Below are 25308 nucleotides of genomic sequence, written 5' to 3'. Positions count from 1 at the left end.
TGCCAACTGTTTTAGTTGTGCTTTATTAAATGGTGATGAGTTTTAGCTCATATGAATCCAATGAGTAACTACTCGCTTCTACAATTTTGACCAGTCAACCTTTAAATCACAAACGCAAAAATGGATGACCTGAATGCAAATGGTGGCATTTCACAACTTCTACAGATTGCACTTGATGGTAACTTCATGAGTTTGTTTTGATTCATTTTTACAGCAAGACTTGCCTGGTTGATATGTTTATGTGTTTACACCACTTTTTTTTTTTAATTTTTGTGCAATCACAATTAATTTAATCACAAACACTAAAAATAAATCCAGCAATTAGCTTTGTTATGAATAATCATTTCGGTCCTTATAGGTGTATGAGTCTTGTACTTCTTCTTGTACAAATTCCTCTTTCTTTTCCCAACCATTGGGCCAACCTCCATTGGCCTGTGTTGTGGCCCCGTAAGACTTGGTAGTACCATAATTTATATAATTCTGAGTAATGTCTCCTGTTTCTTCATCAAGCTCATCTTCATGGATAAATCCACACTTTTCTTCACTTGTTTCCTCAGGGTCTGCCCAGGGTTGCTTCTCTCCTGAGGCAAATATTGCATAAAATATAACTCCGCCGTAGTGGACCAAAGCAGCGATCAGGAAAACATACTGCCACTCTTCACGTGACTGCAGTGACAAAAAGTGGCACTGTGAAAACCAACTCCCCTTGTTTGACAAGCATAACCTCTTCTTTGAATGCTCCACCATCACACTTTTCATACAATGTTATCTTTAGGGGAAAACCCTGTTCTGAGTATATAAAGCAAATACTGTCCTAAAAACCTTCCATAATCCTACAACTTTCATTAATTAAATTTCTTTAAATCTCAGGTTCTGAAATAAAACCCCAAGTAAAACTCTGTGGTCGGCTCATTTTTAAAATGCCCATAATCTCTCTTTTAATTTCCATTGATTGATATATATTTTTTCCTCCTACTTCTTTTGTTTATTTACTTTAGGTGAACACAAATTGTGAAGCTCTACCTATAAGGACAAATAGCTAATAATACTATCCTTCCATTGATAACTGCAGAGTCTGAATTAACATTTCCAAATTAGCTCCAAACACTTCTACTTGGGTGTTCTAATAAGCTAAGAGAAAAAAGTCTTGCTGTTACTGTTTTACCACACACCAGAACTACAAGAAATATTAAAAGGTGTTGAAAAGTGCAGTGCTTATTGGTTGGGAAAGAAGACTTCCTTGGAGTTCTTAGAGATTTTCTTGTGAGTCTCAATTATCTTCCTTACTCAGAGATTTGGTGGCTGGAACTCAGAGATGGCCCAAACAGAACAGAGTAACTCTTCTCTACCATGAGACAGTTCAGAAAACTGAGCATTTCTTTTGCTTCATCTTACCTTATTCTTTGTCATTGCACCAACAATTATAGGACAAACCATTCCTGACAACGTGCCAACACCATTTGAAATGCCCATTAAGATACTGGCATATCTCGGAGCAATATCCAAGTGGTTAACATTGAAACCTGAAATAGACACAACAGCTTTAAGTCAGAGAATCCTAAACCCCTTACAAGTGGGTGATTGTGGAATATTCTCTACCACATTCACCACTCTCCTCAGAAGGTACCAGATATGCAGCATGTGCTCGGTAAGTATTTTTTGATAATTTAGCTCAGGGATACGATTAGAGCAGAATGCAGTATTGTTTCTTATCCAGTACCTAATATGCGATGCTCAAATCACAGAGAAATGTTTTCTTAAAAAAAAATAAAGAAGAAGAGTAAGCAGGAGGAAAATGAGTAGCAATAAATCCAAATATCCAGTAAAAATAAGGACATTGCATGTATAAATTTTAAAACACGTATCTTACCAGAAATAGCAAATCCACTGAATCCCACTGCAAGTACCAAGAACGAGATAGCTACCCCTCTGGTATGAGAATAGCCAACCACCAGAAGCAGTGTTGCTTCCATGCCAAAACCTTCAGGAACAAACACATGGAAACACTTAGAAATTTGTGGGCATTTTTCCAGTGAGCCAAAACTGCTGAGACTGCTTATGCTCATCTGACCTAGCAAACCTCTTCCAGGAGTATATCTTAAAAGCAATAATAACAGGGGCATCTGGGGGGCTCAGTCCGTTAAGCTTCCAACTCTTGATTTCAGCTCAGGTCATGATCTCTAGGTGGTGAGATCAAGCCCTGCATGGCCTTGCACTCTATGCTCAGCAGGAAGTCTGCTTGAGGTTCTCTCTCCCCCTTTCCCTTTGCCTCTCCCCTCCTTCTAAAATAAATAAATAAGATCTTTAAATACTAATAATAACAATCATAATCTACACATAGAGATTACCAAATCCTTCCATTTTAATAAAATCATTGAAAACAACCTTAAGTTTCCATGGTGAGCAGGGACGAGTTAGTTATAAAGTTATTTAACACCAGGAGTTATGAAAATTGGAAGATAGAGAAATGATTCTAAATGAACAATGAAGACACAGGTTTAGCTGCATCTCTGGCATGCACAGTAGAAGTTACTCACTCACATAGGTCAGCACTTTGTGAGCCAAAATCATGTCCTTCACGTCATGTACTTACCACCACAATTCATGATCTTTCTCACTGTAGTAGTTGAAAGAATTTGCTTGCTTCTTAGAAAATCTGCAATCTGCCCTCCAATGGGCACAATAATTGTCATTACTAAGTGTGGCACAGCAGATAGCATGCCAACCTGAATAAAAAGAAAAAGAAGAAAAAGAAAAAAAAAAGGTCTTGGTTTTTTGAATCCATCCTAAATTCTTTATGGAAAAAGAGAGAAAAAAGTACTATCTCCAAATGACCACTTATTTATTCCTAGAATAAGCAACAATATCCACAGAAATAAATGAGAAAAGTTAAGTATGTTTACTTTTTATTTCAGAAGAGAATATTTTTTCTGTGTAATAAGTCAGTAAATTTTGAGTTTATGAATAAACTGTCCTGAATCTTAACACAGAATGATTCACATTTATCCCATTTTATATTCTTAAATATGTTTGCAAAAATTCATCATTAGTGAGTGAGAGACAGAGACTGAGTCAGAGGGACAAGAAATCTATTTGACAAGCCTTGAAGAGGCTGTAATTTTTTATTTTATTTTTTTTAATTTTTAAGCAGGCTAAAAACCTTAACTGGATCTTAAATATGTATCTCTTATAAGTTTTATATTTAGTTTCTAAGTTAAAGTAACCCAGAAAATGCAGATCAGTTCTTCAATTTTAGGTATTTTCTCTGTCAAATATCAGTATTTGGTTACATTGTCACACAATGGTATAAAGTCTCTGTATTAATTTCATACGAAAAAGCTCAACTTAACATCTAACCTACCAGCATTAATTCAACACACACTTTTTGGGCAATAATTATGTGTAAGACACTCCTCTAGGCATCATGAAGGTAGGAAATATGAATAAAATGCATTTTAACTGTGTAAATAGACTTAGATTTTGAATATAGACATCTAAGGAAGTTTTTATTCCTAAGTGTAATTAGAAATACACTTCCTGGCAAATTAGAAGTACTGGGAAAACGTATTATTTGTATATAAAAATATCTTCCAACTTAGATTATTGAAGGGTTGAGACAGATTGCTTGATTTTACAGTGGCATACAGCATGGTGCCATGCCCCTGGAGCTGAGCTTTTACCACAATTAATTAAGTAAGTGAATGACTCCTAAGTAGCTTACACGTCTGAGTTATGTAATTCTCTCCCTTTTATCCTGATGAAGGTTTATTATATTATTACTCTCTTGTATTGATGAATAAAGTCTAATTTAAAAATGATTTCCAGGACCAAATATTGAGCCATTTTTACCTGAGTCCAAAAACAGGGCTTTTGACCACTATGCTTAGCTCTACCACCATGTGAGAAAGAAAAATCAAATAAAACCAGATAATGCGTGTGAATGTTCTTGATTTAGTTCAAAACCTGGTATTTAGTATAGGCTCACCAAATGTGAGCTAAGTAAAAGTATGAGGTAAACTGACATTATTGCTTTTCAGAATAGCGTCTTGAAAGAGCAGAGTGGTTCTTCATTCTTAACTATAGAAGATCTCTTTAAAGCAATCAATCTGTAGAAAGAAACCATCAGACAAGAAAATATCCTGAAATATACCGTGTTAGGATTTGTGTAGAATTGCATATCGTGCATTTGATAGTTAGAGGCAAAGAAAGCCTGAGAATGACCTGCGTTTCCTAAGTCCACATAACTGGCCTGCATCTTGACTCAGTGTTTGAGATATCTGAAAAGTTCGTAAATCGAACATACTTTGCTATTTACTGTCTAATCACATAGACATTTTAATTCCTTTGGGTAAATGAAGAATAAAACTATGATTATTAGTTATCACTTCCAACGAAACACAATGGGAACTGCAAGGAGCTAACAATCTGGAAGTTAAAGAGATAGACGTTGGGAATATTCTAGCCCACTGACTTAATACTTGCAGGTACTGAATCTCCCAGGTCCCTAGGCAATATGTGGACATATTTGAATGTGATCTCATCAGGGTCAAGTTGCAGAACTTTATGAGTTATTCAACTATCTTCTTAGCTTTTGGTGACTTACCATATTCACTTGGGATCAAATGTGATCAGAATGCTCAAGACTTTTGGGGAGAATCATCATCTATGATAATCACACAGTACTTTGCTCATTATCTTAAGGTTTTACAAGAGTTAGGCTAAGTGTGTGGAGTCTATAACTGATGGACTTTTCATAGAAACTCTAGGTCATTAGACTTTGTGCACCCTCCTCTTTGCTTCTCTGGGTCACACTCTGCATTTCCTCTTTCCCCACCCGTGTCACATTCTGTTTAGAAATTGGCAGGCTGTTATGCAACAAAGAGAAGCCTCTCAATATTTCTCTTCTGCCCCTAAATGTAAAGCTCAGAAGAATTGAATGCCTTCTCTCATTTGGTTGTCTCTTGTAACCTCTCAAAGTGCCAGTTTATCCAAGGTCATTTGATAGGTCATTTTTAAAAACCTAAAAATGTTTCTTTATAAGCATTATACATATAGATATTATATTAATATATTTATTATAATTTATATAATTTTTGAGTTATACAAAATATTAAAATATAATTTCTATGCTATATATAGAGATAGATAGACACACACATCCCTCTGTTATATTTCTGCTTTAACTGGGTCTGTCTACCTGAAATGAAGATTGTGGTTTAGTCTGCAGGATACTCAATTTAAGGTTGGAGAGAACCATCCCCCATTTAAATATTTTAGTTTGCTTACACTTTGCCGCAGTTCTGAAAGAGGGCATTAATACCATTATTTATAGAAAAGAAAATCAAAGCTGGCAATCATTCAAAAAACAGCCCCAGGCTACATATCAATAGTCTATTATAGAGCTTGGATTCGGAGCCATGCCAGCCTGGATCCAAAGCCCCTGCTCTATTTCCTTTACTACTTCCTTTACACGTTTTTCAAGTAAGTCAGTGATTTTTTTTTTTTTAACCAGTATAATCAAAATCTTCAAGCCAATCTGCGTGTGCAGAATGTATCTACAATTTTAGTTAAAAATATAACAAGTGAATCAAAACAACCCATCTGGTTATTATATTTGGTTTTTGTGAAATATCATTGCTTTTACTCAAGCATTTTCAATTAAGTGGAGCTACAGGGTCAGAATGGCCACACAGTTTCATTAACATCGGTTGGCTCCTTCACTTCCCCCCCCATGAAACCTGACTTTATTAATAGCCTCTCAGTGTCATATTTGTCCTAGATTATGAAAATGGACTCACACCTCCAGCAGCCTTTGTTGAGAAGTATAACACCTCTCAGAGCTCCCAAAGGCTACCCCGCAATGTTTGATCAGCTCTAGAGAGAAGAGCCCTATGGAAAGCAGCCATTCTTCTCAGGAATGGAGGAAACAGTTTCCTTAGAAACAGGGACTACAAAAGAGCTCTTAGAATAGCTTCTCCTAAACTCAGGTTTTCTTCAATTCCAGGCTTCAGATAGTCTTTCAAGTAGAGACATAATATGAATAGGGAGCCCAGCTGGATGTATGTAATGACATGAAGAGAAATGGCAAGTCCATCGCTAGCACAGACAAGTGTATTCAGTACTCAGCAAAGGGCTTGGCAGAGATGGTATTCAACAAATACTTGCTAAGTGCTTAAATGAATATAGGATCTACCTGAATTTGAATAACATAGTAAAGGGAATTGAATCATAAATTAAAGAATCGGGACTTAACCTGCTTCTGGCATATATTACCAGCTTGGCCCTTAGGCAATTTAAATACCTTCCCTAGCCTGTTTCTCCATCAACGGAAATGATGAGAGTTATCCAGCTGGTCAACCAAACAAGGTTGTTCATGCATATGAAAGGACCCTGTGAATTTCAAACTCTTCTATAAATATAAAATAGTATTTTTATGTTCATCTTATCCTTATAGAAAACCTCAAAATGATTACATCTTCACAACTATGAACAAATGTCTATAGCGTTTTGCATACTGTGCTGTAACTGGCAACTAATTGCTTTCATCTATGCCACCAGGCTGTGAACTCCTGAAGACAGGAACCACATTTTTATTTCTGAATCCAACACAAAGCTTCATATATCCTATTCAATAAATGCTTGTTAAGTGAATAAATTGAATAAATTAAACCCAAGAATGTTTTCAATTTTTTTTTTGCTTTCTCAAATCTTTTAGCAAAGACCATTTTTTTTTAGATTTATAGAAAATAATTTTTTTACTTTATTATAGTTAGTATACAATGTTACACTAATTTCAGGTGCAGGACAGAGTGACTTGACAAGTTCATATGCTAAACGGTTGCTCAGGACATGTGTAGCTACCATCTGTCACCATGCAACACTATTACAATATCATTAACTATATTCCCTATACTGTGCCTTTTAGTCCCATGACTTCTTATTGCATAACTGGAACCCTGCATCTCCCATTCCCTTTCACGCATCTTGCCCACTCCTCATTTCCCACCCTTCTGGTAACCACCAATTTGTTCCCTGTATTGACAGATCTGATTCTGCTTTTCATGTGTTTATTCATTTGGGTTTCTTTTTTTTTTTTTTTTTACATTCCACCTATGAGTGGAATCACATGGTATTTGTCTTTCTCAAAGTCTGACTTATTTAATCTAATAGAATACTCTCTAGGTCCATCTATGTTGCTGCAAATGACACAATCTCATCCTTTTTATGGCTGAGTAATATTCCAGCATGTGTACGTGTGTGTATGTGTGTGTCTGTGTGCCCGTGTGTATTACATCTTCCTTATCCATTTGTCTATGAGTCAGGACTACATCAAAATATAAAGCTTTCACACAGACAAGATAGCCAGACGGAGTTTTGAAAGCATTGAAGAAGAGATTGGTAATTAGATAAACACAATTCCATTTCAATAAAATATTTTTTTGTTCACCGTTGCATTGTCTCTGACCTGACACTTAAAGGAAGCTATGTTTCTTTACAGGAAAAAGACTACAGTCCTGTCCACCCTAATTGAGATATAAACTCCATGAGGGCAGAAGCGAGGTTGATTTTGTCTGTATTTCCATCAAAAACATGCAGTTTCTAGCATTGCTAGAAATGCAATGCAATTCAGGCAGCTGAATGCAGTAGACACTCAAACACCTTACTTAGTCTCTGTTTCCCAGAAGTTATTTGTTAAGTGGCTAAACAAATAAATGAGTAGCAAAAAATTTAGAGCATAAAATATTGGCAAAGGAACTTAATATGCCATTGAACACAAAAATAATGCACTAGTTAAACAAGGATAATTTTTACATACCTTGCTGATTTCAAATCCAAAGACTTCCTCAAAATATGCTGGCTGGCTAATAAGCAGTAAGTAGAAAGTCCAGCTTCTGCAGAAGTTTGCAACAATTATTGCATAGACAGGCATAGATGTAAAAAATTTCCTCCATGGAGTCTTGAATTTCTGAAATCCCCAAAAAAAGAGCCATTCTGACCATTTTAAACATTTTCTAACTTAAATAGAAATAATAGGTTCTTTGCATTTTCAGGATGCACATGTTGAGGCATGAGTAGGAGGTAATGAATAGTTAATTGCAACAGTCTGGTTAACCTTAGTTGCATAAATTATTCTTGGAAGAAAAAAAAAAGATATTAGTATCTTTTTCTGATTAAATTGGTCCCAATTTAAGATATAAGATATAAGATCCTATGTTAATAGAATCAATTCCAAAAGCACAGATCCTAGTTTCTAAGAATTTTTTTTGGGGGGGGGCAGTGACAGATGATGCCTCAGCTAATGATCATTGCCGTATCAGTGACCTTGTTGGTATCCAAAATATTTTATCTAAAAATATTGAAAATTCAATATAGTCAGGAGGAGAAAAATAAGAAAAATTAAGAGTGCAATACTCTAGACCCTATCTAAAGTTAATAATACCACTGTCTATAAATTCTCTTGATAGACAATGGATAGCAATATAAATTCTGTGATGCTGAATTGCCAGGTTCTGTAAAACTTACATGGTATATGGCTGGGTTGAAGTATTTAGCTATTCAACACACCATGGGCACATCATAATTAGTTATTTACGATAGTCACCACCTTCTGAATCAACCACTTAAATATGATTGGCTTATGGTATCCATTTAAGAAATATATCTAGTGTCCTTAGAGATCCTGCATACGCCTAAATATAAAGCAAGTATCTTTCTCCAAGACTAAGATTTTTAGACCTGAAAATGTCTCTTATACTCTCTCTCTTTTTTTTAAAGAAAAAAGATTTTATTTATTTATTTGAGAGAGCAAGAGCAAGAGAGAGCACTAGAGGTGCAAGCGGAGAGAGAGGTAGCTGGAGAGGGAGAAGCAGACTCCTCACCGAGCAGGGATCCCGACGCGGGGCTCAGTCCTTGGACCCCTGGATCATGACCTGGATCATGAGCCGAAGGCAGGTGCTTAACCAACTGAGCCACCCAGGGGCCTGTCTCTCACATTCTCATTTTCTTAAGGACTTTGTTTTGAATGGCAAAATACTGTTTGGTGAATACTGTTTGGTGAAGAAACAATAGCTTGGAATAATTGTTTAATGCTAGCTTGTGATCCCTAACCTAACTAAATTAGTAAAAGGGGAAGCAAACATTTTTCAGAGATTTGGTAATTATTCCTGGATGGAGAGCCTCATAATTACTAGTATTGATTGTGACTCTAATTAAGCCTTCCAAGAACACTTTAAAAGTAATGTAGCAGGGATCCCTGGATGGCTCAGCGGTTGAGTGTCTGCCTTTGGCCCAAGGCCTGGTCCTGGAGACCCAGGATCGAGTCCCACATCCGGTCTCCCTGCAGGAAGCCTGCTTCTCTCTCCGCCTGTGTCTCTGCCTCTCTCTTTGTGTCTCTCATGAATAAATAAATAAAATCTTTTAAAAAAAATAAAAAAAATAAAAGTAATGTAGTAAGAAGTTATACCATTGGGATCAAAAATATGTATAAGACAAAAGGAAAAACAAAAAAGCATGTCCGAGTAACATATAATAAGTACTGTGGTTAAAAATAATAATAATAAGTACTGTGGCTTTGAATGGCTTTGAATAAAAATATCCAGTGACAACATCACAGATGGATTCAAAAAGTGCATTTTTAAAATCCTAAATACTCTGGGAAAATAATGTCAGATAAATATGCTGATTTCATAGATAATAAAAATTGTTGAATACAGGGATGTCAGCATTGTAGTATTATGTTTGTATAAGAAATAGCTTCAGAATATTATTGAAAGTAAATATCTTTGTCCTGCTGGGAAAATGTTTCCATTTTTCATGAGGGGATCATCTCTACTAAGAACTTTATTCTTCTGGTTGTAAAATACTTCCTCAAATGTAAGATGTTAGTGTTTAATTTTATATCTTAAAAAATTGTTCGGGGTCCTGGGAGGGCTTATAGTCCATCTATTCACTGACCTGGTTGTTCGCTTCACAGGTGTGAACAAAAATTAGGCAAGTTGTTCACTTATGATTTGTGCATTTTTCTGTATATTAAATTTTTTTCAGAAAAAAAGATTTAAAAGGCATCACAGTCAGCTGCAATGTGTGATCCTTAACTGGATACAGACTCCAAAGAAATAGCTACAAAGGACATAATGAATATAGACTAGGTATTCAAATTAGGACTGGGCACTAGGAGTCTGAATATGATCTAGATATTGGATAATGTCAAGGAATTATTCTTAATTGTTTTAGATATAATAACAGTACTTAGTTTGTGAAAGAGTATTTTTATTTTTCTAGAGAGGCATATGAAGTATTTGTGGGTAGAGTGTTAGGGTATCTCCTCTACTTTGAAATCATTCAGCAATAAGAAAAGTGAAGTAAATAAGGCAAGGGGTTGACAACTGCTGCATCTATGCAGTGGACACATGGATGTTCCCGTTACTATGCTTTCTGCTTTGTTGTATATTAAATTTGTTCATAGTAAAAATTGAAAATAACATATAAGCATTATAACTAAAATATGATATCATTTTAATTTGGTTTCAAATTACAGGCAAGTATAAAACATCAGTAAGAAGTAAAATATTATGTTTAGAAAAGTGGTAAGGTAAGGAAATGGGGAGTTTGAGATTATCTATGCTCTTTAATAAGCCACCAGCTATTCTTCCCAAGGTCATTTCCAGAAACTGGTTTTCACTTAAACTAAGTTTCTGATTGTTTAAAAAATTCATGCTTGATTTAGACACACAACCTTTCAAGAACTCGTAAATAAAAGAAATATATTTAACTAATGAAAGTATAGTTTGATTGGATTCCTTTGGGTTAGAAATTGAGGCTAAATGCTGAACATAGATCAGCCTATATTTAGTTTCTGCTCACAGTAACCACGGCTGGTGGGAACCAGAGCACGCTGCCAACACCCGCCCCATCCCCACATAACCACTTATTTCCTCAGTAGCCACTGTTGGAAAGAAACTATCAGTCCATGAACAGAAGGAAACAAGAAGGGGGACGTTCTAATCCCAGGCCATAGTGTAAGAATTTTTTTTTTTAAGTAATGAAGTTTCACTTCTGAATGATATCTAATGTGAGATTTTTCTTATTCATTAATGGCCTCAACAACAGCAGGTGATAGACATTTTTACCTAGGATGAGATGTCAAAGACAGACCTTTTCTAACAAACGAAGTAGAGAATCAGAGCTGGAATGAGATATAATTAGAAAGAAGGGAGGAACCTTCAAAAGAAAGAGAAGCATAATATATAAGAGACACTGGTTCTTCAGCCGTGCATGGTACCTTCCAGCTCTCAGCACAAGGAAACTGAGTTACTATTAGGTGCTGAATTGCTGAACCTGCCTTAATATATTAGTTTTGCTTCCCATTTTTAATGGTATCAAATGGCTATTTGTTAATTAATATGTATGATATGTTAATGTCACACAGACTAAAATATTTGCATTGACACAGTTTCTCTGTGTCAAATATTGCAGTTTCTCTTTCTATAGAGCCCGTGCAAGAAATCAAATTAGAATCAGAAAAGGGGTCCATGTTATATTTTTATGATACTTTATCTTCATAATAAGAATCCTGAAAATGATAAGATTTTATCAGTAACAAGATTATATTATATTAAGAATATTTTTATGTCAGCTATCTACTACTGACATTCTAATGATTTCATATTTCTTTAACCACATCTAGCATAAATACACATGTATAACACGTATATTTAGACAATTCAATACACAAAAAAGAGTCTTTTTCATGATTGTATTAGGTTATCTGGCATTTCCTACAGTCTGAAATTAACAACAAATATTCATTGAATTTGTTTAATTATGGACCATATTGAGCTGTTTATAAAAGCTTATTTAGTTTTATAGTCATAGCTATAGTCCGCGGCAAATTTGAAGATTATTAAGAAAAGATAAAGAAAAAAAAAAAGAAACTATAGATGGGGGAAGTAGCAATCATTCCTAAGTTAGAAAGTATGAATGGAGGAAAGAAAACAATCATGATTGACACCAAATTGGTTTTGTCGAATAAGGACTCAGATAGTAGTTTGATTGGTCAAAGAGAGGTGAGATGAGGAATAAGAACAGGAATATACACCATAATAAAGTTCTTACTTCCATTGCACCTAAAAGATTTGCACTCTCTCCAATGCTTTCTTCAATGTACCTACGTTCTTCATCTGTAATAGTAGGATGCTTTGCAGGACTCTCATAAGACACCAAAAGCCAAAACATGTACCAAATCATTCCAAAGCTCCCTGCAAGGAAGAGTTCAAAAGGAGAAAGTCAAAAATCTATAAGTGCCCCCATTTAACTGTCATTTGCTGGAATAAAAATTACAGGAATCTTATGACAAACACATTCTACAGAATGCAAATTGCAGTTTATGCTTCTCCATGGACTTCAGCCTGTTGTTGTGCTATGCTACTAAACTTCAAGCTTCAATAAATAAATAAATAAATAAATAAATAAATAAATAAATAAATAAACTTCAAGCTTCCTGAAGGCTAGTCCTGGAGTTTTATCTCTTTGTCTCCAATAACGCGGACACACAGCCCTGGATAATTATTGAATGGTATGGTTTGAAACATGTTCATATGACCGACAAACATTTGCTGAGCATTTACTATTCCAGCCACTCTGCTAAGTGAGAGAAATATGGTGAACAAGACAAAACTCCTGTCTTCAAGGAATTTTACAAAGGGTGAGTCATTTTCTTATTTGCCTTCCTTGAATATATGAGAGTGGCCTATACTTCCACAAAAAGAAATACTCTCTTTCCTGTTAGCGCTTCCAGATTTAAAAGTAAACAGACTATTAAATAAAATCTAGATTATTTTAACCTGGGTGGTTATCATTCCTTAAATAATGGGGAGGGGGCTTCAGTAATTCATGTAGTAAGATCTAACACTTTATGTGACTATATGCCATTATTATTTTCAGTATATAATATTATCTATTGATCGTTCTTTGGGCAAGTGAAAGCTATAAATTCTAACACAATAGACCATTTGCAAGTTCTTTTGCATTCCTTTTTTATTTAGCACTCTCGCTATTTAAACATGCCCTTATTGGATAATGTAAATCTAAAGTATTAATAAAAGAAAGAATTTCAAGTGATTTATTCTTGTTTCCCATTTTTGGCCTCTACTCTTCTTTATCCCTGGGGTAACAGTCTAAATGCTTTTGATCTCTATAATACTTTTTTCTTGCTTGTTCGATCTCTAAGAATTATTTCTTAATACCACAGATTTTGATGTGTCATCCTCCTTTTCACTACCAAACAGGAGAGCAAACATAAATAGGGGTTAGATAGTACGTGAAAATTTGGGATAGTGTAGTGGTTATGGAGTACAGCTCTCCCAGATTAAATTCCTGGCTGTGTCACTCATTAGCTACATGCTCCAATCGGTGACTGAATCTCTGAATCTTCACTATAAAATGAGACAATTTCTTTTTTATAAGATTGTGGCAAAGAAGAGTTTAAGGAGATAATGCATGAAGCAACTAGCATGGTGAATGGCGCAAAATAAGCACTCGATAAATGAAAGCTCTTGCAATTCAGTAGTAATTATCATTACCGCTAACTAAAAGCATCTGAAGTGCCAGACATTCGGCTAATTGCTATATATGCATTATCTTTTTTTTTAACATAAGACACCATACAGTCCTTCTCTTATTAATTTAAAAAATATTAGCGTTGAATGTGTAACTCAAAGATCTAATTTTTTGTTATATGCAGTAAGTAAGCAAGTACTATAGGGATGTGATTTTTTTCAGATTATCTAATATTTAAACTTTGTATCATTCAATGGTAAATATTAAATGAGATACAACTTGACATAATGAGATTGATTTTCATGAGTGCTTTATGGAAGTTAATACTTTAAAAAAAAAGATCTATTTATTTATTTTGGGAGAGAAAGAGCATGTGCGTGCACATCACACACATGAGCAGGAGGAGGGGCAGAGGAAGAAGGAAAGCAGACTTGCCTCTGAGCAGGGAGCCTGACTCCGCTAAATCTCAGGATCATGACCTGAGATCATGATCTGAGCCAAAACCATGAGTAGATGCTTAACTGACTGAGCCACCCAGGCACCCATGAAAATTAATATTCTTACTTTAAAGTCACATTAATTTTCAATTAATTAATGGATTCAATTAGGGCACAAATCAGGGGATTTAATTGCCCAGCATCCCAACGTGTACTGTACACTCTATACCCATTTGCTTTAAACTTCTTTGAATTATGGACTCTTGAAAATCTAGTGAAAGACATGGATTAAAATCTAATAAAAAATATCTCCCCGGGAAAAAAATGTACAAATGCATGTGTGGCTTATAATTTTGGACATTCATTAATCTAAAACCCACCCATGGCTTTTGAACCAGAATAAGAGCTCCTGCTATAAAGTATATTTAATAATATTCTGCAAACATAAGAATTTGCTCTGATGAGAACATTTTGAAATGGGAATGGATCATGTCAAATTCAGAAGCAGCCAAATACTGTTCGGTCCTACCTCATGACTTCATTAATATTTCACATTCTCCTGCCCACATCCAAAGACGTTATTAATCAGTGACATCAGTTGGAATCCAGCTCTCTTATATTTCTCTTTTTCTCATGGCTAAAAAAAAGGTCTCCTAGAGAGAGATTTTAGGGGTACTCTCAAGCGGTAAGCTTTCTGGTTCTGGTTAAAAAGTGATCAGAAAGAGACTTCGGACTTAGGGTTTCTTGGCCTTTTTAATTTCTGCTGGAGGGTTTCATCTCATTGAATCCTGGAGTCATGAGGACTCAACTGTGCTGTTGCTGCAGGTGACTATTAGTATTTTGTCCCAAAAGTGAACTGTTGCACTTGCACTACTATTGCCTTCCAGCTTCCCATCTCTATCCAGTCTTGACAAAGTTGGGGAAATAACTGAGGAGGTAGTAGCAAAGAGGTGCTGCGTAGCTCTTTCCTCTTAATTGGCTATGAAGCAAGAGCTAATTTATTTTTTTCTTCATAATTGAGGACAATATATGAAATATATCACAATGTTTCCACCAGCAATATAGTTCATTTTTGAAATAAATAACAAAGTAGGGAGAATCATAGAAATAGAACATTTTTCTTGATCTTCTCAAAATATAAGGAAAGGATTCTTTAAGGAAAAAAATGTGAGTAAAATGCAGAAGTACATCCAGTGATCTATGTCACTGTTTTAGTTTATACCCATTTCTTTTAACTTTACTGTACAGATATACCACATACCATAGACATAGAATACTGAAGACCAACCAGTATACTGCACAAGAATGCCAGCTAAAGGCATTGCAATTACAGCTCCAGCATATGAGCCTAAAGTAAAAGGGAGAGTGGGAAGTAGGTAAGTGAAATAAACAGAAATTCTTGACTTCATTTCACGTTTCTTGGCAGGCTCTCACAAACACACACTTGCACACTCAGGTGCATGCACACTCATGCCTCTATATCTCCAAATACATATATATGTCTACATACATTACCAGTGATACAGGACTACACTAGTGGATATGACCTACTTACCCAAGACACAAAGAGATCTAAAAATAACAAGAATAAAAAAAAATAACAAGACTATAATAAAAAAATAAATTTCAAGGACTCTTATAAAAATTATTCACAAATATCTGAAAACTTAGAGTGGATGAATGCCTTGAAAAATACAAAACATGGAAGAAAGAAATAGAGGATTTATGGAGACCAATGAGAATTAAATAAATTGAAATGGTAGTCAAATGCCTTTCCACACACGCGTACACACACACACACACACACACACACACAAGCACACACACCAAATAGTTTTACAGGTAAGCTTTATCAACTTTCAGTTCTTATCTAAAATATTCCTAAACGTTCATCCAGCATAACTATAACTGCATGCAGTACTCACCACAAAAGGAAGTGGTTGCCAATCTACTCCTCTCTAGAGGAGGAGCCCATTTACTCCAAATCCCATGACATGCTGGGTAGGTGACGCCCTGTGATGGGGAAGACGCACATCACCATTTAGGATACAGGGTCACGGAAAAATAAGCGCATTCCCTTCTACGATGCTGTCTACTTAGAATAGGTACAAGGTATTAGGGAAACCTGCTACTCATAGATCTTTGCTAATTCCCTGAAATTCCACTTGAAAGCCTTTCAGCCCAGATCAGGTTAGACATGGTTTCTTTTCAGTGACCTGTCCAAATTCTCCCCACCCTTCAAGTCTTCCTTCCACCTCAGTTTTCTTCTGATGAAGATAAAAGAAAAGGCCCTCTAGTACTTCATTCATCCAGAACTCTGAACAGTTTGAGAAATGTGGGAGGTCTTTTTGTGAGGCTTTAAACACAGTGATTCCTAAATATAAGGAATCGATACAAAGGAAGATAAAGCTTAGGTCCTTGAAGCTCACACTTCCTGAAAGTAGCATCCAGAACTTAAGACCTATAAAATAATTATCTATTTTATGTATTTCTATCCTATCACTTTTTAAATTTCTTTTTGGAGAAAAAAGAGAGTGTTCTCAGTGCCTTAATATCGGATTTATCTTCTCCCACTATACTTCCAGAGAAGGGCAAAAGTAGGCGAATCCGAAGTTTTTAAATGATATTTTTTCAAAGGCTATAGGGTGATGAAGCAAAAGTCATTCATTAGAGTTTTATTCCCAAAGAACATAGTCAATGAAATATTTTGATGAAAACTCAAATCATGATTCAAGTCCAACAGGGATTTGGTATAAAACTCCCAAAAGGTATTAATTCAGGGTTATCATCAGCAAAGGACGGACTCAGAAATTCTCATCACAGCACATTAATCAAACTGTGTGTCCTTTTTTTTTTTAAAGTCAAGCAGTCATTAAGTGTTTTTTTTAATACTATTCAATTCTAAAGAAGGGGAGGCAAGCAGTCACAATCGTACTTTAGCATTATTTAAACACAAAAGATCTAATTGCCTAGATTTTCCAATTTTTTAAGCAAACTATGTAGACACAACCTTATAAAATGTTTATTTGTAGATCAAGTCAAAGATAATCTGCTGGTTCTAATCAACATGCCAACCTTAAGATGACGCCATCCTGCAGTTTCATACCTCAACAAGGCCTTGTAATATCCTGACAAAGATGACACACCCATAATGCACTCTGGCTGCTGATGGGATTAGCATATTCAGAGTAGAGGTAAGAAGTATGGCAGCTCCAAAAACCCTGAAAAAGAAAAGGAGTTAAGGGATCTAATTTTCTCAGGTCAAGTTATTATGCAATTTTAAGATCGATTTTTTTTTTTCTAAAAGAATAAAATATGTTTTGGACTTGCTTGGTTGGCCACTACAAATAGATACTTCAACTATCTTGAAATGTTACATTATTGAAACGTGAGAAATAAAAGAAAAATGTAACAAATCCTGTTATATGCACTTGTATTTATTTTCTTCTTAGATCTAATTACAAAATGCAAATGTTTAACGAATCATCATCCACCGCTTGGGTTTATAGCTCAGTCTGCAATGTAAGCTGCTTTGGGGCAAGAGTCTGTTGTTCAGGGAGGGACACTGTTGCATCCCTAATACAGCACGGAGCCTGACACATAGCAGAGATTCGCTGAAAAGTTGTCAGAAAAAGAATAAATGCCTGAGTGGAGCTATGTCTCACATTATACGACTACTTGCATCTTCCCTAGAAGCTGCATATACATAAATATTTTATGAATGGAATTATACTTTAAATGCCCCAAGAAATCTCATGATCAGATCCCACAGCACAAGGATTTGTAGTGAAAATAACTATTATATATATATATATTTCTTTCTTTCTTTCTTTCTTTCTTTCTTTCTTTCTTTCTTTCTTGTGGATGTGGGTGGGGGTACTGTCTGAGGCACACCCCTGGCTGTGCGCCGTACACAGGGTGATTCAGAAAATAATTACTGAAAATATGGTTCTTGCACCTTCCTCCACCTGCAAGCAAAAATTCCACTCTGTTTTTTTTTTTAATCTTCCATAATGTTCATACTAAGTAAGAAAAATAGTCCCTTAACTGGTTAAATTTAGAAATATCCTCTTGCAGAGGAATTTGGTGACACATTATCTCGAATGAGCTAAAGCTGTGTGTCCTGGGCAAGTTTTCTCCAGTTGAACACTGAGCCTCGAATTCAGGGAAGATGGTTGCCTCATAGAAGGTCTGATCCTTCCATGGGGCACATTTAAGTGTAAGAGTTAAATGACTGGAGTTTCCAAAAGGGTCCCTGGTCATTATTGATCAGCTACTGAAATTTGAGAAATGATTTTATGAAGGGCTGAAGTGGAACAGCTGTTTTTCCACGAATCATAGACCAGGTCTAATACTTTTGTTTACCTGATGTAACCTAATACCGCCTGTCCTCAGTGGCTTCTCTCCACTGAGATGGGTCACACAGGACATAAATATCCTGTCCTGTACTTCCCCTGTGCCGTTTGCAAAATAGGTATTGTTAGGTTTGAGTCAAAAAATAACGTATCTCCTAAAAGTCTATCGCAAAATAGAATCTTTCTATTTCTAAAAATGATTACTCCCATTACAATGCCACACCTCCAGTGACATTAAACCTCTGCTGAATATGAATTTATTTTTCCAGAAAAGACATGCAAAATCATATAATGTGTCTTTGTAAAATAAGAACCCAAAATTGTTATAAAAACTGACTTAAAATGTGTTTTTATTGATCATTACTTTCACATTGAAAGAATTTTCACCTCTCTTAAAAATGTAATCCAAATGTTCTTGTGTGCAAAGCCCAGGATACTTTGGAGGTTTCCTTTAAGGCTGAAAGGAAATAGGAGAAAGTGCATGGAGCATGTTTCCTGGACCTAGTGGTGAACAGTGCAAGTTCCCAAAGGCTGCGAGATGAACATGTTTACGCTGTTCTGGGAGTAAGGAGTGTTTTACCCATGTCACAGGGAGGATGAAGGCAGGTAGGACAGATGACACTGGGGTCTTGGTCATATTGAGAGGCTGCCTGGGTACTGCCAAACTCGTGCTGACTGTATTTTCTGTAGATGGATCCCACGTTGCTTATGATCCTCAATAATAAAAGAGACTGACCGTGCTTCAGCCTTTAAGGATAATGAGAACCAGAGCTACATGATGCTACAGAATTTTTGAAAGTGTTTATAGGAGTTAGGCATCCACTTCATTTAGCCCTTTGGAAGAATCCCTTCAAACTGTTGTCCATGAACCAGCTGCAGGAGAATTCCCTGGAGTGCTTATTAAAAATGCAGATTTTTCACACCAGAGTTTCTAAATCAGACTATGCTGGGAGTGAAGCCTGAAAATCTGTGTTTTATTAAGAAATCCAGGTGATGGGATGCCTGGGTGGCTCAGTGGTCGAGCGTCTGCCTTCGGCTTGGGGTGTGATCCTGGGTCCTGGGATCGAGTCCCACATGGGGCTCCCTGCAGGGAGCCTGCTTCTCCCTCTGCCTGTGTCTCTACCTCTCTCTCTGTGTCTCTCATAAATAAATAAATAAATAAATAAATAAATAAATAAATAAATAAACAAAATCTTTAAAAAAAGAAAAAAATCCAAATGGTTTTTTTTTTTTTGTATGCTAAGGCTTGCAAAAAAGCCCACAAAATGCTCATATCCAAGTTTATCTAACATGTGTGTCTTCTTTTCCAATAATTTCTTGAAAGTATGATGCAGGAAGTTTATTTTCTATGAATTTAACTTTCAACCCTCACTCTCTCCATTTGAAGAGTTTTAAAATACTGCATTTCTAGATAGGCCATTGAGACATGAATTTTACCCATTTCTCAGCCTCTACTCTACTGATATTTCGGGATGGATAATTTTTGTTGTGAGACGCTCTCCTGTGCATTATGTGTCTAGTGGCACCTATCACCTTTCTGCAGTAGAAGCCAGTAGTGTTTGCCCCCAAGTTGTAACAACTAAAAATGTCTACAAAAATTGCAACATTTTCCTTGGGGAACAAAATCATCCACCAGCAGAACCGAATCAGTCATGAATTATTTGTTGAGCACTTACTAGAGTTAGACCTAAACCTAGTAAGTGCTTCTTCAACTTGCCAGACACCATGCAAACACTTCACATGCCATAAAATCCACTTCACAACCAAATGAGATGGATATTTTTCATACATCCATTTGATAGACGAAGAAACTAAGCCCAAGACAAGTGAAATCACTTGCACGCGTTGTTCATCAGTTCCAAGTAGAAGAGCCTTGGCTCAAATCTATTCTCTCTGACTCCAAAGCCAGTGGGTTTTACCACTAGGGTCTTCATCTGATTATGCACAAGTGCAGTTAGTAATGTGTTTCGGAATTCTAACTGTAAATCTAAATAATAATAATGTAATTTAAATAATAATCTTCACAAAGCTACCCGAACTCATCCTACTATTCCTAAAATAAAACACCAACAGGTCACTCTTAAAGTTTATTTTCCACCCTTGCCCTGAGTAGTGTTTCTAATTATACAATCTTGTGACATGTCTAAATGCTTCCTACTTTTACCTAAATTCTTTTACCTATCCCTTTTTCATTGTTAGTTGCTATTGGATCATAGAAATGCATTGACTTTTCTTCTATTTAAGAATAAATCCATCGTAGGGCACCTGGATGGATCAGTCCATTAAGCATCTGCCTTTGGCTTAGGTCATGATCTCCGGTTCCTGGGATTGAGCCCCACATCTAGCTCCCTGCTCAGTGGGGAGTCTGCTTCCCCCTCTGCCTCTACTCCTCCCTCTGCTCATGCTCCCCCTCTGTCTTTCTCTCAAATGAATAAATAAAATCCTTTTTTTAAAAAAAGAATGAAATCCATGGGATTTTTCAGAACCTCATCTTTTTAAAATTTCATATCATTGTTATCCAAGTCAATATCCAAGTAATTAAAATTCTGATTATCAAAATTCTTGCTCAGTACAGGAAGCCTTCAAGCTTTCTCTTGCTGTGCTACACACAGCCAAAATTAAAGCAGCCACTTCATTCAACATTCATTTATGCATTCACACTCCAATTCTTTGTGAGACTATATTTAGAGTAGGGTACTGTGCTGAGGAGGAAAAGGGAGCTAAAGCTTACAAAGCTCTTACTATACTCACTCCACCTACCTTAATTCATTTAATCCTCACAACTACTCTCTGAGCCGCACATTCTTCTCATTTTACAAATAAGAAACCGGAGACAATGATTGTGCAAGACACAAGCAAGCATTAAGTGGAGACTGGAATCCAGGGCTCTCTGACATGAAAATCTGTGCTCTGTCATTGGTACGATGCTATTAGGCACTTAGTAGAAAAGATAGGATGGCCCTTGGTGTGGTAGGGGAAAGGAAGGGAAAGACAAGTAGCAAGAAATAACTTAAGCCAAAGGTCATAAGAGAAGTAAAAGTGAAAAGCAAGGGAGGAAAAGACCCAATCCAGCTGGAGTGACCAAGTAGTGAGCCCTTCACAGGAAATATTTTCACACCGGGCCTTGGAAGATGAATGTTAAAAGGAAGAAGTAAGAACTTCCAAAAAGAGGAAATGGATCAGCAAAGGTTCAAACAGTGCAAGAGATTTCATTCTATGTCAGAAACTAGGTCAGTATTTAAAATGGCTGGACATGGTGGCCCCTGTACCCTGAGTAGGAGAAGTAAGACCACCAAGAGTGAGATTATGAACAAGGAAGGTGTGAGGAAGACTTGAGGAAATACAGATTGAACGAGGGGAAGAGCAGAGTCTGGAAGTCCATGGCACCCAGGAGATGATGCAATTTAGAGTGATTGTAGAAGATAATGATTAAGCCTTCTGAGGGAAGTAAGCAGAAAGCTTACTAGAATTAAGGGGAGAGGGATCTGTGAGGCCAGTGCGACAGAAAGTGATCAAGAGCCATGTAAATTTAGACAAGATGATGGGTTACAGAGGAGCAAGGCGCCAAAGTCACGAACGGTGGTAGAGGGGGAGAAAGTAACATAATTATGGTACAGAAATTTTTATAGGACCCAAGCTCTGTTCCTTAATAACTATGTGACTTGAAAATTAGTGAACTTCTCTAGGCTTCTGATTCCTTGCCTATAAGACGGCAGAGTCACATAATGGTCAAGAGCATGGTTTCTAAGACGAGACTGCCTGGCTTCAAATTTCATTTCTGTCATCTATTACTCGAATGATCTCGAGTAGTTTGTTTAACTAACTACACTTCATTCCTTGCCAACAAAATGAGGATTTTTTTTATAAATTTATTTTTTATTGGGGTTCAATTTGCCAACATATAGCATAACACCCAGTGCTCATCCCGTCAAGTGCCCACCTCAGTGTCCGTCACCCATTCACCCCCACCCCCCGCCCACCTCCCCTTCCACCACCCCTAGTTCGTTCAAAATGAGGATATTAACAGAACCTACATGTTATTACAAGTAAAGCACCCAGAAGAACACCTGGCATACACTTAAGGGGCGTTAGAATCTGTACAATGTTGATAAATTCATGTATTACATGTCATAGGGTTGCTGTGAGGCTAAAAATAATACACTTGAAAGGTGACCTACATGTAAAAATAAATCCATAAATGTGAGCCAGTCAGGTAGAAATAATACTAAATCACCAATGGTTATTGGAAGTGTTAGTGTGTGTCAGTCACTGTTCTAGATTCTCATTTTAAAGTAACAATAGGATCAGTTTGCTGTAGGATTGCAGCTACTGCTGTAATTATTTCATAGAACAAGTACAAGTGAGTTTAAATAGCTTGCTACAGTCACATAAATATAAGTGGAGAAGTACGGTTTGCATTTACTCAGGCTGGTTGTAGATCCTAGACACATTCCCGCTAAGCTCTCCTCTACTGTCACAGCAGCAGAACTAGTACTCACACGGTGCCAGCAGCAGCAGGTAAAATGGCAACAATTTGGGAAGACAAAAACAACTTGGATAATGGATGATAGCAGTGAGGAGTGAAAGAGGATTCTACTCCTGCCCTATGTTTCAAAGTAGTCAACCTGAGAAGCTTATTTAGGGAAGGTTTGGTCTCCTTATGAGCCAAGTCTAGGTTTCAAAAGAGAAATGGAAGAAATAGAACTAAGTATGGAGTAGGAGTCCCAGAATACAAAATAGTTCAGCATGGTGATTTTTCAGATTTCATCCTTCATGATCACCGCCTTCAAGGGTTTGTCCAAACACTGCTGGGTGCCAAAGCTTCTGGTTCAGTAGGTTTGGGTCAGGACCTGAGAATCTGCAGTTCTAACTAGGTCCCAGGTGACGCTGATGTTACTTTTCCTGACTTGAGAATCATGGGCTTAGCAGTATTATGCTAGATTTCCCCCCCAAGACAGCATAAAAAGAGCAGATCTGGGGCAGGGCTGGGGACAAACCTAAAATGGACAGAGGTAGACACCACTGCAAAAGGGAGTTTACCCTTATTTATAGAGGGGAGGGGCAAGAATGGAACGGAAACACCTGCTAACAGGGGCGATATCCTTTACAAAACAAATTGCCATTTGATGGTTGAAACAAGACCCAAAGTGAAGTTCTCTGGCCTCTTTTGGACTGCCCTCACTGACCGAATCGACTGAGCAGCTGCTGTATTTCTCCTGGGGACATAGAAACAGCACAACATAATATTAAGAATAAAAGCTGTGGTTACGGTGTGTGAATTCAAATTCCAACTCTGATTTCCTTCTAGGTATAGTGTTGGGCAAGCTGTTATTAAGTTCACTAAGCCTCACTTTTTCCTTTTGTAAAATAGAAGTAGTAAGTTTTCATACTTCAAAGGACTATCAGGAAGATTAAACGAATTAGTTATGAAAGGGGACAGTGTCTGGTTCAGAGTAAATGGTTTATAAATATCAGCTATCACTATACAGGAATTTCCCAACATTCCTTAGAGTTTTCAGAGAATTCTTCTTCTTTGCCCTTTTTTTTTTTTTTCCCAGAGTGCTTTTGTCCTGGTTAAATAGTATTGTTTCTGCAACAATGGATTCAGAGTTGTTTCATGTCATCTTGAAATCCTATCAGCTTAAAGTGCATGAAGACATAGAGAAAAAATTCTATCGCCCAGTCCGAAGGCCTACAGAGTGGATTGCACTGCATCGGGCTCCCGATCTGTGCCTCAATAGACAATCTAAAATATCTGGCGGGAAACAAAATGTTTTTTTTTTTTTTACATGGACAGGCATCATCCAAATGAATTATATGTGTCTTGGTAATAGCTTTGCCTCCACCCTTATCCCTAATACCTACCCCCCGCCACACACACACATGTACACCTCTTTTTTCAGCTAATCACGTCTCTCAGATACTCCTCAAGCACTGTAGATTGCTTTTATAAGACTTAATTCAAGACATCACATATTCCCCTAACCCTGCATTGTTTGTGCCCCTTGGGGAACACAGTCTGGGTCTTTATTTCATGTTTTCAAACCCCATGTTGCTATCAGAATGCTTTATACATGACATGCTCTTAGGAAATGGCTACCCAGTTACTTTTGTTCGAAGACTTTAAAACAGAAGGCGATAATAACTTCCCTTTCTGAGGTATATGTGGGTGATAACAGATCTTTCTTCTTTGAACCTTTGTTATCCCAATATCTATTTCAATCAACTGATCATTTCCTTGTTCTTGAGCTTTTAGTAGAGATGAACTGCTGTTCTGGGTATCCTAAAAATCCTAGGAAGCTGAGTTACTCTCATAGAATAACTGTAGGATGGAGGCTATGGACTAGAATTTAGAGTATTCTTGCGGATATTTATCAAATCCTCACTTGAGAGAGTTGCTGAGTTCAAGTACGTGGCCCAGTCTGGCCTCATCCTTGTCTTCCCAACAACACTGTAGAATCTTCTGAAACCGACTGCCATTTACATTCTCTGTTTATCACAGCATCCTCATCAGCCTTTGAAACCACTGTCGCTAAAGCTCTGCTTTCAAAATTAAATTAGGCGGTAATGCTTCAGAGATGACATATTGTCCTCTTAAAGAATCCCACCATTTATCAATATTTAATGTCATCATCTATATTGTATTATGCTTGACAGTCGTTCGTTTCGTTTGGCCCGATGTCAACCAAAACAAACAAATAAACAAACATAAGCATTGAATATATTTTTGATATCGCAACAGAAGGAAATAGGTTATATACCAAGAAATATTTAATATTCATGTGAATTTCATTATCTCTAGCACTGGTTTCAACACTGACACACAATTGCATTTCACAGCGCTGCTGCCCTGAAAGCAATCTCTACCATAATAGGTTTCCAAGTTTATTCTGATTAGAAGGCTTGTCTAAAAACCAGAATCGTGAAAAAATGTTTTAAATTATTCCACAGCCATGTTC

General features: G+C 36.6%; 1 protein-coding gene across 1 annotated transcript in view; it reads right to left on the bottom strand.

The window, feature by feature from the left end:
• Positions 1–330: 330 nt before the first annotated feature.
• The window catches only part of SLC17A6 (solute carrier family 17 member 6), a 38111-nt gene continuing 13133 nt past the window's right edge, over positions 331–25308 (bottom strand). The window contains exons 4-12 of the mRNA NM_001168414.1: positions 17101–17215; positions 15920–16007; positions 15256–15342; positions 12115–12257; positions 7817–7966; positions 2594–2726; positions 1871–1981; positions 1396–1523; positions 331–666 (exon numbers count right to left, since the gene is read on the bottom strand). Coding sequence (NP_001161886.1) covers positions 331–666; positions 1396–1523; positions 1871–1981; positions 2594–2726; positions 7817–7966; positions 12115–12257; positions 15256–15342; positions 15920–16007; positions 17101–17215 — 1291 coding nt within the window. The remainder of the gene's footprint in view (positions 667–1395; positions 1524–1870; positions 1982–2593; positions 2727–7816; positions 7967–12114; positions 12258–15255; positions 15343–15919; positions 16008–17100; positions 17216–25308) is intronic.

The sequence above is a fragment of the Canis lupus genome, chromosome 21 (assembly GCF_011100685.1).
Source record: "Canis lupus familiaris isolate Mischka breed German Shepherd chromosome 21, alternate assembly UU_Cfam_GSD_1.0, whole genome shotgun sequence".
Classification (NCBI taxonomy): domain Eukaryota; kingdom Metazoa; phylum Chordata; class Mammalia; order Carnivora; family Canidae; genus Canis; species Canis lupus.
Note: the sequence above shows the minus strand (reverse complement) of the source record. Positions and strands in the feature narration are given on the sequence as shown.